At 33.8% G+C, this 19,058-nt stretch overlaps 1 protein-coding gene across 2 annotated transcripts in view; it reads left to right on the forward strand.

The window, feature by feature from the left end:
- LOC111044523 (nucleoporin GLE1) overlaps nt 1–19,058 on the forward strand; it is a 168,438-nt gene that overhangs the window by 18,753 nt on the left and 130,627 nt on the right. For both annotated transcript variants that reach the window (XM_022329694.2, XM_039436399.1), the window contains exons 8-11: nt 451–584; nt 1,682–1,867; nt 5,244–5,434; nt 13,910–14,094. In XM_022329694.2, the coding sequence (XP_022185386.2) occupies nt 451–584; nt 1,682–1,867; nt 5,244–5,434; nt 13,910–14,094 (696 nt within the window). The remainder of the gene's footprint in view (nt 1–450; nt 585–1,681; nt 1,868–5,243; nt 5,435–13,909; nt 14,095–19,058) is intronic.

Raw genomic sequence — 19,058 nt, forward strand, 5'->3', positions numbered from 1 at the left:
ATTTACGATGAAATTGACACTGATTTAATAACATTGGTAGATAAAATAATAAGGTAGGTACTTGTGCAATTTTTTTTCTAAATTTATAGGTGATGAGACAGTCCAAGATAAGGTTAGGATTTCACGTGTACACTTTCTATATAATTTCAGTCCAAAATAAACATAGAAACTATAAATTTTGAATTCAGATGGCATAAATTAAAAGTATGTGTAATTTATAAAAAATATATGATTATTATATTCATATAAAATATTTGGATAAATACCAAAAAAGGTAAAGATTATGATGTATTATGTACCTATCATGTTGTATGGTACTGAGACATGGACGATGACAGAGACAGAATGTAGTCGAATACAAGCAGGAGAAATGAGGTTCATCAGGGCAATAAAGAATGTACGCTCAATTTGATAATGTTTACTAATTTGTATTTTATGTCCATTTTACAGGCCTTGAAGATTACGTTGATTTAGAATCATTCAACAGTCATATTAGTCTAATAAAATTTTTAGAAGAATATGAAGAGTCATTAGAACCCCTGTTGAAGGATGATTCAATGAAGAAATTCAGGTTCTCGTGTCAGGTAAGCTCTTGACATTCCATTAAATAGAATTTTAATCTATTATTATATCATAGGAAACTATTATATCTTTGAAAATAATTGAATGAAAACTAATAGAGAGTGCATGAAGACATTGTTATTGAAAAGATAAACATAATGATTATAATACATCAGTAATATCATTATTATTCTTTTTACAATGGAGCACAGATCGGGAGAGAAAATCTAAGAATACCTTGTACTATTTCTCTCCCAAATTTAGGTAACATTAAAAGTCCAAAATGAGGTTATGTCTTCTAGATTTCCACAAAATTTTCAGTCCAAAAATATTCATACAAGCCATTCTTTTGAATTTAGATGTTCCAAATACCGCTATTTTTAAATACCGCTCAGCTATTTTTAAAATAGAGAATATTCACTTATTAGAGAAATTTTTAAACACGAACCAAAAAAACAAACTTGTGTTACTACTTGTAATCGATAATGTGAATAATTTGTTGGGTGTAACCTTGCTTTAGAATTTTTTCTTTATATATTTTATTTACAATACAGATTACACTGATGTAATAACATTCGTAGATAAAATAATAAAGTATTCCTTGTGCTATTTCTTACATATTTAGGTGACACAGTCCAAGATAAGGTTAATCTTTCATGTGTACGATTTCTACACAATTATAGTTCAAAATAAATAAATTTATAATAAATAAACAAAATGAAAAAATTTGAATCGATTAAGGAAATGGAAATGTTCAGGGCTGAAGCCTTTTCTTTTCTATACGGTAATTTTAAAGTTTAATCATTGAATGAGTTCCTAATGAGTAAATTACTTATGAGTTTACACCATTCATAACTTTCTCTAAGTAAAGTAAATGGCATATACCCACAACTATTTTACCCAAGTTCAATAAATTGTATCAATATAACCTAACCTGATCTAACCCATTGATTGAATAATATGTACAATTATTTAATACATTCTTATAAATGTGTATTTGTTTATAGATGCAAGTAATTTGGTTCAGTATAACGCTTCATTGACAGTTATCAATTTTTTAGAAGTCTTCTATAGCAATGTTTGTTTCATATAGAAATTCGTTTCGGTGTTTTTATTTCAGAAAGCAGTTATCACTCCGGTGAATGCAATATCACCAATCAGTCACGAGCACATGAAAGATAAATTTGATAGATTGTCAAGGCTACTGAGAGGTGAAACGGTTACGCTGGGCGATGCGAAATTTTCAGCCTCCAGTCACCCTCTGGGCATCAAATTCTGCACGAATCTTATGGCGAAGAAATTTGTTGTAAGTACAGTACGCGTCTCGTAGCTTTGCCTCAGTGACTTTGAAACGGCATTTAGGCAAGGCATGGTTCGCGGGGTAATATTTACGCCTTTGCAAAAACATCAGGCTCCAGAGACCCTAGACACAGAATATTTTATACAGAATGGAAAGTATCAATCCAAACTATGCATTTTACAAGACGCAAAGACTTGAGTGCACCAAGACCACGTCACGTGACTGCGCCATCTTGTTAGAAATTAAAATTACCGCTATCCGGTTCTTTTGATTGGCTAGCGGCAGTGAACGAGACCGATTAACCCAGATCAGTAAAGTGATACGAACCTTCCATCTATTCTATTACAATGCTGAACTTTCTTTCAAGATGGCGGATTTTTGCGTCAGGATACTAGCCGACTTTCCATTCTGTATTGTATTCTGTACCCTAGATCCCTAGATGGAGGAAGATCCCTACAGAGCTTCCTTGAAGGACACACAGAGATTCTTCATGAATGAGAGAGTTGCAACGTATCACCAACAATGGAAAGAGCATATTGATCGAATGTCAGCTGACAGGCTGTATTGTGCTAAAATGACATAACTCCAGAAAGCTCCTGGTGTATCTTTTTGGATGCAACCGGTACCTCCGTAAACGGAGGTAGTGATGCAACACGTTACTTTTGAAAAGATACAAAAGAGCATCTGTTGCTTATGGAAAGATACATTTTTTAAAATATTCGATGTTTTTGAACGGGTAGTATTGTAGTCCAGTGGTCCTCTGCCGATAGGCAAAGCTACAGGACCCGGATTGTAATATGTCTTCATAAAAGTACTATTGGCTTATTCTTGGAGTAGGATGCTAGATTTTGTGCCAAATATCACCTGAATTACTTTGTATTTGATTAAATAGATTATGAGACTTGTCAGTTTTGAGTTGGAAGTAAATACTGGTTGATCTTTTTCAAAATTAGTAAATGAACAAACTAACTTCTAATTTTCATTACTCTATAAAACCTGAATTACGTGAACTGCTTTGTATTTGAATAAATAGATGAGACTTGTCGGTTTTGAGTTGGAACAAAATGCTGGTAGATCTTTCTCAAAATTAGTAAATAAACAAATTGAGTGTTTGAATTTCCATTACTCTATAAAAAGGACTGGAATCTCAATTTTATTAAATAGGACGGAAATCTCAATGAAACGTTTTGATTAATGTACTGTAGTTTAGTGAACAAAAAATTAATTTTGAAATAAATTGAATTGTCCTGTAAAATATTGACACAGAATGGTTTCAAACAATGTTCATAATTAAATACATCTAAAATTCATAGATTTGATTGCTGGATTGCTTCCCCACTTATTCATACAATGAAATATTTATAGATTTGTTTATAAATTTGGATTCATTCATTCACTTCCGATTTTAAACATAGTAAACGAACGAGTATAGCAAAAATAATAAACAGATAGTAAATAAACCATTTTAACATAATAAACTGATCTTAAACATAGATTTGATTGCTTGATTACTTTCCCACATATTCTTACATGAAATATCGAATGAATGATGAAATCCAGGAATATATAAATACTCTTCATTTTCACTTTCCATCATGATCTCCTTGTTAATGACTTCTCAATACTTAAATTACGATATAGCAGTCTTCTTTTTGGGCGACAAATCGGACTGCTATGTCATATGTAATAATTCAAGTATTGAAAAGTGAACATATAGATGCCAGTAATAATAATACTCGTATGGCTTTTATTGGTGGGAAGTTCCAGACGGAAGTTCCACCTCGTCTATATATATATCATTTAAGGCCGTTCGGTACACTTTTTTTATTTGAATTGGATAATCTTTTTCAATATAACCGTTAAGATCATTATAAGAGTAAGAAAAAGTGGCAACTGAAATTTTTAAGTGGTCTAATAAGCGAGTTATGGGTTGTTGAAAGTGCTAACTCCGTTTTCTTTCCAGATCATAAACGGTTTCGAATTTTCCATTGGAGTGTTTTTTAATACATTCAGTATATCATTGGCTTTGTTCTAATATGCGTTTTTTCGCGATTTATGCCAAAATAAACAAATTATCGAATTTACAAAAAATGTTACTTTTTATTTATGAACGATATGGGATATGGGGAATAAAATGTTTTAGTTTGGAAAGATACATTTTTGAATTTTTAAGAGAAGTTCTGTTAATATAGTTCGATACCCATATTAAAAACCTTTTTCTAATACAAAAATTCATCATAAAGACAATTTTAAAGAAACCTAGAACTTATGATAGTAAGATTTTGTTCAGGGAATCTGATGTTAAAACCATACGACAGTTATATCTTAGTTGCATAACAAATTACAGTTTCAAATACGAGCATAATTTCCCTCTAGCCGATGACATAAATTATAATCTTAGACCTAATACAATAAGAAAATATGAAATATATAACACCAACTCAGCTCTTCTTAGAAGGCAACTTTACTACATTAGCAGTAAATTCATAAATATACTAGAAAGTGAATTTCCACTTAATAATTTCCGAAATAATAAACACAGAAAAAGACCCATAGAGGCATGGCTAAACTTGAGTTATTTCCAATCGTTGACTTTTATACAATAATCAACTTCATAAATTATAAATATTATATTTTCGAACACTTCATACACTAGATTCATGTTTATATATTACATCCCTGATTAAGCTGATTTACGACTCACACTGGCGCACAAGGAATCTTCCTTTTGCCGGTGTTTTTGCCTCACCTACTGTACTTATGCATGTGATCATAAATTGAATCTTCATTTTAAAAGTATTATTTATAATAAAAAGGATATCATTTCGTTATTATATCTAATTAAATAAATGTATGTATCTTGGGTTAAGTGCAGTAGCATATACTTATATTTATTTTTTGTAAAGCTTTTTTATATTTTGTTTTTGGCAAATAAATAAATAAATAGTCGAAACCGTTTATGATCTGGAAAGAAAACGGATTTAGTACTTCAACGACCCATAACTCGCTTATTAGAACACTTGAAAATTTCAGTTGCCACTTTTTCTCACTTATTATGATCTTAACAATTATATTAAAAAGGTTATCCAATTTGAATTAAAAAAAAATGCCGTCAATGGGTCAATCTTACTACTGCTAGTAGATTAATTTATTCTGCATTTACTAATTATTGTTAAACTTTTGAAATGGCACATCAGGCTTGTGTCCAAAAAACTATTCCTATTTCGATTAATACAACTCAAAATGAATTCTAATGAATTTGATGCAATTTACCATCGATGATTGTACTGAACGGTTTCTTGTTTTCAAATTATTATAATTGGCAAATAATTTATGTGTCCGTTTCCAAATCATTATAATAAAAATTATGTAATTTCTCCAGAGTCAAGGAGATCAGACAGTATCCAGTAAGCCGGAGGCAGCCTTTGCTATAGCTGGAATAGCTGTTAGTCTCTGGTACGAATTTCCAGATTTCGGTGAACTCCTCAAGGCCCATTTCCAGAGAGAATGTCCTTACCTCATACCCGCCCTCATGCCACAACTTGAGGGACAATCCGATGAAGAATATTACAAGTGAGTTCGAATTCAAATTCTGTGTATTTGTCAAAAAATACAATAATTCAGCGAGTGAAGTGAGGTTTAAGATTCAAGTCAACAGTTTTGCATTTCTCTCTATGTTTATGTGTTTGTAACTTAGTAAAAATCAACTGTCGTGTGGACTATTTATTGCATGCAATGACGCATGCAATTATTAATAACACTGATAGTAAGGCTTGGCGCACACCCGTTAGTCAAGACAAGACAAGACATGATCAGTCATAATACTTCACATGGATGCTTATGAAGACTTGACTTATTGCAATGACTAATCGGTGTGTGTTGCTTCATAAGCAACAATGTGAAGTATTGTGACTGAACGTGTCTGATCATGTCTTGTCTTGACTAACTAGTGTGCGCCTAGCCTTTCATAGTACTTTATCTGCTTTAAACTCGGGCTGACCTGTTGCCAGTATGTCTTGAAGGAGATCAGTTTTTGATGTTAGCATTTTTGATACAGCAACCCCAACAGCCATTAGCAGATGAAATAAAAACACATAGATGTTGTCAGTTTTCTACACTTTAATTTGGTACACGACCATGGTTTCGTGACCACACAGGTCACATTTTCAAGCTGATTTTTAGCCATTAGCAGTTTTCACACCGATATGCGATATCTCGCCGACACGACATACAGACAGGATTTACTCTGATTTACAGTATAAGACGAAGCTGTGGTTTATAACTGCGCGAGGTCTAGCGTTCACAGAACTACTAGTTCTTAAGATTCTTAATTGAGACGCCGAGTAGTAAACATCGTTGTTTAGAGCTGCGGAACATAATAACAATTGTGTTGTGATTATTGCAAAAGTGAGTTATAGCTGATAGACTAGTGAATCCATCCGTTACGTTACGTATGAGATCACCGGTCAGGGCGCCATATGGATTAATTCCGGAATTCGAGAAAGTGGGAGAAGAGCAGGAGCAATCATCATCTTCAGGACAGGTCCAGGAGTCCCCTACAATGGAGAAACCAGCAGAGCAATCTACATCAAAGGTAATCAGCAATGAATTTTCAAAGGATTATGAACTTTTAAAGCAGATAAAGCACGAACTTAATCTATGGGCGGAAGCGGAATTTGAAAAAAGAAAAGTTCTGAGGGCTGATTTCGACAGATTTATTTCAATAACTAATGAATTGTCGGAAACAATCGTCAAACTAGAAACAAGGTCAGTGACAATTTCACAGCTAGCGGCAGGGCTCGGAAACACTAATAAGGGTATTCAGGAGTCCCTTAAAAATATAAATAAGGCGGTAGACACTATGAAACAAAGTGAAAGTAGGCCTATGTTAAGCTATGCTGATATGGTGCAGTTGCCAGGAAAATTGAAGGACAATAAAGTTGCAGGGAACAATGTTAGGAAACTACAACCACAGGAGCATATAGTTATGTTGCAGCCAGTCAAACCAGTCCTGAACGAAGTGGAAAACAGTAGAATTATTAAAAATGTATTGCGGGAGAATATCAAAAACAAAGACGATATTAGAGTTAAAAAGACCGTGAATGTTAGAGGAGGTGGCCTCATGATTTTTCTGAATTCGGAAGAGGACAAGAAGAAAATCATTGAAAATGAGGCGTTGAAGACTGGAAATTTGAAAAAATTTGAAAATAGTTGAACCACAGAATAGGAAGCCACGTTTAATAATTTACGATGTCCCTAGTGATTTAAGCAAAGAGGAACTAGCCGAGAGTATTTTCAATAAAAACTTTGCTATCTCTGAACTAGGAAAAGAATCATTTTTAAACGGATGTAAGCCTCTCTACAAGGTTGGACCAAAGAACAAGGAAGTAGTTCATTGGATCATTGAATGTGAGCCCGAGATAAGAAGAATTCTAATAAATAGGAAACGAGTCTTTGTCGACATGACTTCTTGCAGGTTAAATGACTTTATTTCGGTTCAACGGTGCTTCAAGTGTCAGTGCTTTGGTCACGTTTCAAAGTATTGCAAAAAAGAAAGTGAAGTCTGCGGTCACTGTGCTGAAGATCATAGTACTAAAGATTGTCCAAATACCGCCAAGGAAGCAATATGTAGCAATTGTAAGAAGAACAAAAAGCCATCAAATCATAAAGTTCACGATCCACAATGTCCTAGCCACCAGAAATCATTGCAGCAATTGATTGAAAAGACTAATTATGGGATTGTTTAAAAATATATATTGTTCTCAAAAAATAATAAATCAGACTGGAAATATTGTGATGGATATTAATGAAATTTTAGGTAATTTGAATTATACATATAGAGTTCAACAAAGATCAAAAAGTAGGACATCACTCGTATTTAATTTTGGAGGTTACACTGACCTGAATATTTCCTTCGCCAGCGTAAAAAACGGAAAAGTAAATATTTCCAAGGGCATTGCTACCGTAGTAAATAGGAAATGTATGAGCATTGATTACTTCAATAGTCTAACTACTATATTTTCACAAACAAAGCAAATTGATGCGTCAGTGAAATTCGACGAGACATTGAAAATACTCAATTTGTTTTTATTGACAGATAATAGTAACTTGCTTTCCAATCTAGAAATATTACTATCTATGATCGATGAATGGGCTTCAGATAAACAAGCTCTGAGAGTTGGAATTGATTTTTTTGGAACCATGGCTGATGTATCTTGTATTGATCTCTTAAGTACTGTCTTGGCAACAAAACACATTAAATATGTGTTTTACTACAAGGGTATAAATAATCTTACATTTTTAAATATTCCAGAAGAGAAAAACAATGAGAAACCATGTCCAACGGGATACTTACCTGAAAAATCACCCAAACATGAATTTATAAATAGTATGCTGGAGCTCAGAAATCTTCTGAGTCAACATGATCAGATAAATTCTATTATTTACTATGAAATTCTGACTAACATTACAAAAAAAACTTATTGAGCTCTTATTCGTACCTAATAGAGATAAAGCGTAAAGAGATGAATATTTATGATAATAATCTAAGAACATTTCTATGGCCAACTAGGAAAAGTTATAGAATGGGCTTCTGCTTGGATAACGAAGGAACCTACGTGGAATTCAACGAGAGTAATAAAAGATTCTTAACAAAAGAAAAATACATTCTTGTTAGTAGAGATACACAACTCATGTTAAACGGTGAGCTGTATCAGAAAATATCATCAATTGACATTTCTGCTTCAAGTCTTCCTAATATTACGTGGATAGATGGTGTGCCAGGGTGTGGAAAGACGTTTGAAATACTGAACCAGCATAAACCAGGAATAGATTTAGTTCTCAGTCAAACAAGAGCAGGAATCAAAGACATCAGAGAGGCTGTCATTCATAAGTACGGTAAGGATTACTGTAGAAAGATAATAAGATCAGATTACAGAACCGTTTCATCTTTCATTATAAATGGAGTGGGCAAGAAATATCATCGTGTCTTTATAGATGAGGCTGTACTGATGCATGCTGGCTACATTGGTTTCATTGCGAAATTATCAGGATGCTCCGAAGTTTTCCTACTTGGTGATTCTAAACAGATTCCTTACATCGAAAGGAGTGGACTGAAAGTTAGATGGTCTCATCCTTCAGTTTTTTGTGAGTCCACACGGAAAGTGACTTTAACTAGAAGATGTCCGATCGATGTATGCTGCGCACTATCCAAATTCTATGGTAAAATTGAAACAACTAGTGGAACTCTTCGCTCAATTAGGAAGACCATCTTTAACGGCGGTCTTCCACAGCTTGATCCAGAAACACTTGTATTAACATACACGCAGAATGAGAAAAAAATTATTCAAGAGTTACTAGGTGACAGGATTGATAAAACAATAAAAATTCACACGATACACGAAGCACAAGGTCTTACTTATAGAAATGTTATTCTAGTGAGGACAAATTCAAAGGATCTAGAGATCTATAACAGTGAAAGTCATGTGATTGTAGCACTCAGTAGGCACACTCATAGTTTCAACTATCTAACAACAGCGGAGAATGATCTCATATCATTGCTTATAAAAAACACATTAAGCTTTGATGATAAATATATAATGAGATGGCAGAGGAAAATAGAGGAGAACAAGCATGGAGGGGTGCGTATGAATAAGCATGATGATGAGTAATAATAACGTGCTGGATGTGGCAAATGAACTTGATTCCGTGGATGAGATAGAGGACAGTGTGATTGAGGATAAACAACAACTCCACGTTGCTCTTCAACACTCTAATATAACTGTATTTTCTCTCAATATCAGAAGTATTAGGAAGAACTTCGATGACCTGATGATTCAACTACAGGATATGTCCCATGATTTCGATATAATAATACTAACAGAATGCTGGATCAAAAGAGATTATACACAGAAGCAACTGAAGGACTACAATATTTTTCACTCTTTGAATAATCGTACTCAAAATGATGGAGTAATTGTATATGCAAAGGAAAATCTCAATGTACAATCGGTAGAACTAAATATCAGACAGGCCAACGTTCTTCATCTACGACTTCAAACATCAAAGGAGAGATATAATATATTAGCAGTGTACAGATCACCTTCCTACGCCAGCATAACAGAGTTTTTAGAGGACTTTGAAACAGTGCTTGGTAGACTGAGAGGTCAACTTATTATTTGCGCAGGAGACTTCAACATTAATACGCTACAGCCACATCAGCATTATCAACTTGATGATTATTACGACTTATTGAGTGAACACGGTTTGAAGAACTGCATTAAAAAGGCTACCAGAGTAACAGCGGGAACGTCTTCTTGTTTGGATCATATGTTGACCAACTGTAAAAGTAAAATCCATCCAATCGTGTATCACTCGAGTATCACAGACCACTTCATTACAATTCTTGGACTGGAAGAACATCAGTTAGACAGAACAAATGGGGATGAACAGAGCTCAACTAACTGTCAACTCTCAACTAACTGTAAATCTGTCAACTTGAACGGCTTGAGGAGAGGACTGCGAGTGGAACAATGGACGGAGGTTTTTGAGTCAAATAACACAGACTCAGCTTACGAAAAGTTCCTAGAAATTCTACAAAAACATATGGAGAGCAATACACATCATTACAGACAAAAGAAGAGAATCAAGAGCATAAAACCATGGATAACACGAGGACTTATCTCAGCTATAAGAACAAGGGATTCTCTAAATAGAAGAAGGAAGCTGGACCCAGAGAACGGAGAACTCGCTAACTACTACCGAAGATACAGAAATACACTGACGTCACTCATCCAAACTACAAAAGAAAATTATTTCAAGATGCAACTAAATGAAGCAAACAATGATGTAAGGAAGACATGGAAAATAATCAAGGATGCTACAGATTCAGATCAGAAAAAGGATATACAACTGAATGCTTTGAAAATTAATGGTGACATAGTCACACTGAAAGATAATCCTAGAGAACTATTGAGTCATGTAAATAATTTCTTTGTTAATATTGGAGAGAGTATGGCTAACAAAATATCTGAGAGTCTGAATAAAAATATTAACGAAATTATAGCAGATAATGTACCAGAATTGCATGTACAGAGTAATATGTTTCTTTTCCCCATAGATGAAAAGGAAATAATAAACACAATTGATTCTTTACACATCAATAGTGCACCAGGCCTAGATGGATTAGATAACAGGACCTTGAAAGGAATAAAAGATTTAATTTCTAAGCCTTTAACTCATATTTTTAATCTGAGCTTGTTATATGGTACTTTTCCAAGAGCAATGAAGCAAATCTGTGTCAGACCTATACATAAAGCAGGCGATAAACTAATTATTAGTAATTATAGACCTATTTCACTGATTAGCAATGTATCAAAAATTTTAGAAAAACTTGTTAAATCAAGATTAATAAGCTTTTTAGAAATTAATAATATTCTTTCTCCTAACCAATTTGGCTTCCGCAAAGGTATAAGTACAGAATTAGCTGTACTAGAATTATCAAAATTTGTAACTAGCAATTTAGAGGAAAAGAATAAATGTCTAGCAGTATTTTTAGATTTAGCAAAGGCCTTCGACTCTGTTTCCCATGACTTATTAATAAAAAAGCTTGAGGCAATAGGTATAAGAGGAGTGCCACTTGAATGGTTCAGATCCTACCTCAGCAATCGACAGCAAAAAACAAAGGTTGAGAACCATATGAGTGCAGAGGGTTCCATGAAGTTTGGAATACCTCAAGGAACAGTTTTAGGACCAATTTTGTATTCGATCTTTGCAAATGAGTTGTGCTCCATTCAAATTCAAGGTAGAGTTATAGCCTTTGCTGACGATACAGCACTCCTTTTTCAAGGAAAAAACTGGGAAGAAGTGTTCCAAACAGCAGAGATAGAACTCACAAAAATCACTAGTTGGTTAAGAAATAACTTATTGTCATTGAATTCAGAAAAAACAAAATTTTTAGCTTTTTCTTTAACAAATAGCACAAAACCACACATGACAACAATGAAGCTCCATAATTGTGATAGAAATTGTAACAATAATTGTAATTGCCCACTAATAGAACGCTCTGACAATATAAAGTATTTAGGAATAATAGTAGATGATTCATTGAAATGGAACAAACACATAACATATACAACTGCCAAAATAAGGAAGCTTATATACAAATTCTATCAATTAAGGCGTATCATAGACAAAGAAATGTTAAAAACTGTATACTTAACATTAGTTGAATCTCTTTTAAGGTACGGTCTGTTAGTTTGGGGTGCAGCTAACTTCAGTTTTATAGATCCATTATTTAAAACTCAAAAACGCATTTTGAAAATAATGGGAAACAGGGAAATCCAGTTTTCAACTGTAGAATTATTTATAGAAAATAGAGTACTCAGCGTTAGGCAATTGTATATATTGTTGTTATTAGGGTATATGAAAAAACATCAAAATAGGAACCATATCATAAATCATAGCCATAATACTAGAATAAGAGAACGTTACAATCAAGAAGTACCAAGAATGAATACAGCGTTTGGGCAAAGATCACTAGGATATTTAGGGCCTACAATATCTAATAGAATACCATTAGAAATCAAAGGAGAGGAAAATTTCAATAGGTTCAAAAGAAAAATTAGACATTGGTTATTCAGTATTGGGATACAAAGTAGTGAGGAACTAATAGTAAGTAGGATTTAGATTTAAGCAGTATTCTTTTTAAATAAGGTAATTTATATGTAGAAAATAGTACCTCGGTTTAGTATCTTTGTACTAGGTGATGCTTAGGGTAATAGATATAGTTTTAGATTTTTGGAATTTTTGTATTATCTGTTGTAGCATAAATTAGTATTAATTTGATGATAACCTCGACACATATATTATATAGTGAGGTATCATTTTTGTAAACACTGAATATTGTTATATTATTGAAAATATATGAAAAAAAATATGTAATGTATGAATTTATGAATAAACTCCTCTGGATGTGTCGTCCAACATCCAGAGAAATTATTATTATTATTATTATTATTATTATTAGTTACAAAATGCTAGCAACCTTACAAAATGAGAATACAGTACAGATAAATCTTTTAATCCAAAAATCATACTACAATACTACTTGAGTTATTACTAATTATTATACTATTTCAACTATATTCGACCAATTGTTTAATTAATATTAATTTTATTGAAAATAACTATTACTGTATTTCAATTTTTACAATGTTAAGTCCTGCTGAGTAGTCTACTATTATGTGTTATCTATCTATACTATAATAAAGGAAAGAACTGGCTTATACACGTAGGAGATAGAAAATTCACGAATGACACATCATCACGTCTGAACTACTGGACTGATTAACTTGAAGTTTTGCATCTAGATCCTTTACCGAGGATGGTTATAGGCCTATTTTGAATTCTTCAAGATTTCAGTAGGTCAAGTATTCTGTCAAGTTTTTTAATTAAACCCTCGCGGAGCACGGGTTACCTGCTAGTCTTCAATACAAATGATAATTGACCGAGCGAAGTGAGGTCTAAGATTCAAGTCGACGGTTTGGAATTTCTCTTAATGTTTAAATGTTTGAATGTTTAAATGTTGCGCATTTACGGCGAAACGCGGTAATAGATTTTCATGAAATTTGACAGGTATGTTCCTTTTTTAACTGCGCGTCAACGTTCATCGACAAGGTTCTTGGAAATTTTGCATTTTAAGGATAATATAAAAGGAAAAAGGAGCCTCCTTCATACGCCAATATTATAGTAAAAATCAGACTATAGAATTATTCATCATAAATCAGCTGACAAGTGATTACACAGATGTGTGGAGAAGCCAGTCTATTGCTGTATTTCCATAAGGTCTATAGTTTCAATCAGGTACTTGTGGATGAGAATTCTGCGTGAGGTCTACTGTTCACAGAACTACTAGTATTTTTAGTAATTGATCTACTATCAATTCACAATATTGTATACAGCATCAGTGTTAATGGAAAATTAATGAATATTGAAAAATTAACTGAACTGAAACTTGTATATTAATGACTTGTTTATTAATGTTTGCAGAGTTCTAGCCTACCAGTACATTGACGGTAAAGTGGAGTCGCAGGACAAATTTCTGAAGCGCATGAGTGGTTTCATGAAATTGTACGCGGCGATGATAATCAGCAAACCGCGTTCGCGTCCTCGTCCCGACCACCCGCTCGGCCTCAGTGAAGGCTGGAGATGGTTGGCTGCTATAATGAACCTAGGTCAGTCCACAAACTAGTTTTTGAAACAGAATCAGTTTATGCTTCTAGAATTGAATAAAGTATTTTGCAATAAGATACTATCATTTCATTTGGATGAATGAAATACAAATAAGATATTATAAACTACTCAAATTCAATTTTCAGAGTATAATAGAATCTAACCTCAAACCTCATAGTACTGCGTTTATCACAAAACCTGGTGGATAGTTTTGGAACTACTTGGGCAATATCCATGGTGCTGAACGTTTTAACAAATAGTTTATGAAACAGAATCAGTTTATGCTTCTAGAATTGAATAAAGTATTCTGCAGTAATATACTATCATTTTATTTGGATGAATGAAATAGAGGTAAGATATCTTCTTCTTCTATATAATAAGAGAGAGTGGGGTTGTGTTGTTCGCATCAAAACATGTCAACTTGTGGATTGCATACCGGAAAAACGGGAATGATTTAGATCTCCAAATTTTGAACATAGATTCTAAAAATATCAATCTCGTGCACCTGGAAGCCCAAATTTCTATTTTCCTTCTAGATTTTTCAGAATATTAATGTTCAAATTCATCTATGCTACCGTAGGCTAATTGAAGTTCCATAGCCCAAAGTGTGTATTTTTATCAGCAGGTTATAAGACTACCATTTACCAACGTCTAAGTAGCGCAGCGGTAAGAAGCTTGCTTACGGAGCGATGGTACCTCGGTTCAATCCCCCGATGCTTCCCATTTTTTTGTTCTTAATTTTTTCCCTCGAAACGTATTATTATCAATATTTTTTGAAGGAATTTGTTTTCATTACTATGAACTTGGATTTTATCAAATAATTATTTTCAATGTAAAATTTTGCCACCAGTACAAATGAATTGGACATAGTCTTCATGCTGTAGGCCTATAATTTATTGAATTTCATAAGAAAAACATGAATAGATCACAATAAAATGAGTAATAATTTTTATTCTTCAGTATAATGTAGGCTACTATCAGACACGAATTCCCAGTGAAACGAGTATTTTAGGTATTTTTTTTGGAATTGGGAAAACAAGAGGCTGCCTGATTCAAATTGAGGAGGATCCTAATAGAACTAAAATTTATTGATGTATTGGTAAAATCAATATGATTCTGTGAGGTTTCCAAGTATTATGTATTCTTCAGTTTTCTATACTTTAATAACTAGATACTAATAACTATACTAATAGCTAGAGCTATGACCTTCCACTTTTGTTTTCGGAACTGCTTAATAAACAATTATTCTCATATATATTGTTTATTTCTCTGTGTGGCGAAAAATAGCGTTCGCACCACGGGCAAAAATGTTTTTCCGGCTCTCAATCTTTTCTAGTCCTCGGCCTACGGCCTCGGACTTGAAAACCGATTTCGAGCCGGAAAAGTCTCATTTTCGGCCCTAGGTGCGAAATATACTATTACGCCCGAGCCGTAGGCGAGGGCGGAATGGTTTCTTGAGTGCAGCAGAGGTACTTTGCGCACGTATTTCACATTAAGTTTTTCCTACAGTTACCATGAATATGAAAAGTGGGTAATTATGGGTAAAATTGCCTGAAATGCATCAAATGTTTTTCTGTGTAATTTTATTATTGATAAAAGCCTTAATTTATTGTCAAATTGAATAAAAATGTTGTCCTTGGTTATAATATAATAATGTAATAATTAGCGCGTTGTGCTTCGTTGCACCTCTGCTCACTATAGCAGCCACAGCAGTCACTGTTACCAACTTCATTTTGATTTTGCTGCACTGTTGCTCCATATAACCTACTAAGTATTTTGCGTTGCCATGTTGCAAATCTGGAGTGCAGAAAAATTTTTCCCGCACTAGAGCGGAAAAGTGATTCTTTGCGTTCTGTAATCAGTGCAGCAATGGCCACTTTTCAACGTAACTGTAGGAAAAAGTAATTTGTAATATAATAACTATTGATAATTATATTGTTATGCATGTACTTAAATTGGCGGAGCTTTGGACATATCAATGTCCATTCTTTGGAAGGAATATTAAAAATATCCTCCCCACTAACTCTCTACCAAAACAGAGTACTCAAACTCTACCAAAACTCTCTACTCATGACAGAGTAGAGTAGAGGAGTAAGCATGCTGCGCACAATATTGGATACTGACACAAGTGTAGGGAGAATGCTGTTACATAGTGCCAGTGATTAGTGAAGGAAAGAGCATCTGGCATATCTGTCTTCGAGTGAGAACCGTGTTAAAAGTAATATCTCTCGGACTGTAGTTTCTAGTATTCTGAAGGTCCAGTTCCTTGGAGGCGTCCCGAGACGCGAAACTATGAGCAGGCTTGTCGAGAAGCGTGGTTAGAGCCGTCATCACGGCTAGAGCACATAACCTATAAATTCATTAGATTTGATAATTCATTAGATATGAAACATAAAAGCAATATAGTAGCCAACACTTCCAATTCATATGTCGCCATAACGCTTATACAACATTAAAAGCAGATGAATAATCGAATCTAATGAATTTATAGGTTATGTGTTCTAAATATGCTTCTCGAGACATCGAATAAGTTACTAATAGATTATTAATACGTCAACTAATTATTAGTACGTTAAGTTATTAGTATGTATTACTAATACGTTACTAACTTTGTATATTTTAGTATTTTACATTATAACTATAGTAAGACATAGAATAGTGTGACTCATTGGGCCATATGAATAAAGTTGAGCATTTGCTTATACCTCTAAAATATGGAGCATTTGCTTCATTTTCTATGAATAAACGTGAGCAAAACCTTTTGCTCATGCTCATCAAAAAAATAGTTTGAGCATTTGCTCAAAAGTAAAAGCTTTTGCTCAAAATTGTATAAATAAACTAGAGCATTTGCTCAACTTTTAAAGCAAATGCTTCAAAAAAGGTGAGTCTAGTCTAGAGCAGCTTATCACCTTTTGCTCATAGTAAAATGTCTCAACTAATCCGTATGAGGAAGAGGAAACTATACCAGATACGATCACAACCAATAGTTGAAAACTATAAAACTCTTATTAGATTCAACCATGATATATATCACCATTATCCATACAAAAGAATAAATACAAAAGATAGCCATCACAAAATAGGAGATAGGCATTTAAGAAGATGAGAGTGTGGACGATTATAAGAAGGCTATTGATATTATAAGAATATGCTGAAGATTATTATAGAGATGACATTTTTTCACGCTATTATTTCAAAATTCTAAACTCAACTAACCTAAAACTACCTATTCATAAATAGAAAACAGAGCAGACGACGCAAACACAAGCGGTGCACCCTATTTGCATATTTAGCGCTTCCGTGAGCTATAAAAACAAACTAAGGCTACAAAAGCGAATCAACTGATGAAAAATCTCCAAAATACGTGAGCATTTGCTCCAGAGTTCAGGAGCATAAGGTAAGAGTATAAGGTAAAGCTTATTCATATAAAAATGAGCAAATGCTTTTGCTTCTACCTTTTGCTCATGAGCAAAACCTTATGCTCCATGCTCTTGCTCATGAGCATTTGCTCTGGTTTTATTCATATGGGCCAATATGTAAATCGTTCATTTTTTTATCCCTGCTCGTCAAACAATCTCTTGTCATTTCTATTATCCCCCTATTATTCCTCCTCTATTATCTTCTATTATTCCTCCTCCATTTTCCCCTTTTCCGTTCCTCCTTCAGGTCTCCTCTCTTTTTTGTCGATTATCTTTTTCCGCAATTCTTCCCATCAACTTCCTGAATTTTTTGCTGCTTCTGCAAATTCTCACTCACTTCCTATCAGAGTCCTTCCAAGTCATCTTCTTCCAATCGACCAAACCAACGTCCGCCTTCCTTTGAACTCTTGAGGAGTGTTTCAAATGAATTCTGCCCTGACAGAATAAATATAACATTAGTTCTTATGGGAGTGTTCACACATCGACTGAATGTTCTGCAGACAAAATGAAACAGAGTGCAAAGATTTGAATTAAATTTTTTTAGCATTCAGAAAATAAATAATTTTACTAAAATATATACAGAAAAATGATTTGGACCATGAGAAGATAGAAATTTAGGGTTAGATCACAATACTTAGTTGAAATCTCATCAATCAATCTCTCCAAGTGAAAAAATATTCTGTCGTTGATTCTTCAAGTGAGAAAATTCTTCTCTCTTCTCTCTTTGACTCTTCAAGTCCAAAATTTCAATCTATCTTAAAAGATTGTTTATATGAGAGCAATATTATTTAATTTCCTTATTTACAATCTAATCATTTCATGCGAAATAATAGTTCTTCAAGGATGGAAATAAATGACTGCAAAATTATTTGCTGGAATCTAAATTAGACATGCTAACTACTGCCGTGGAGGGCTAAAAACAAAGAACGGAAGCAGTTTAAAATAGTTGGGCAAAAAAGATGAGTTCTTTCATTCAAAAATGTTCACTAGGAGAGATTTACGGAAACGGAACTAGGAGTTTAGTTCGGAAAAATAGCAATGTTTTGTTAGCACCCGGTTGCGCAAAACTCTGTTAACTTCTAATCCCGATTGAATGCCACGAGAACCACTCAGAGAAGCCTTCTTAAATAAAAACGTCTCCAATTGGTTCTCGTGGCATTCAATCGGGATTAGAAGTTAACAGATTTTTGAGCAACCGGGCCATAGTCTTAGGCCCAATTCACACAGAAGTGACGAGCTGGCATGGCTCTGAGTTTTTGTCACTTACACGTCACTCCTATATAAGCATTGGTCCAACAACAGCAGTCGCTACGCCACTTTGGTTTGCACTGAACCATAATTATGTTTATATGAGAGTTGAAAAAGTCAGCTCTACGTCACTTCACGTCAAAACCACGTCATTGCCACCCCACTTCTGTGTGAATTTGGCGTTGGAAGAATGATAGAATGAACGACAGAAACATTTAGTTCGTTTTCGATTCAACTGGTTCGTTTTGTCTGTCGAACTTTCTACCAATGTATGAACTCTTCCATTTGAACCAATGTTA

This window comes from Nilaparvata lugens, chromosome 10, assembly GCF_014356525.2.
Source record: "Nilaparvata lugens isolate BPH chromosome 10, ASM1435652v1, whole genome shotgun sequence".
Lineage (NCBI taxonomy): Eukaryota > Metazoa > Arthropoda > Insecta > Hemiptera > Delphacidae > Nilaparvata > Nilaparvata lugens.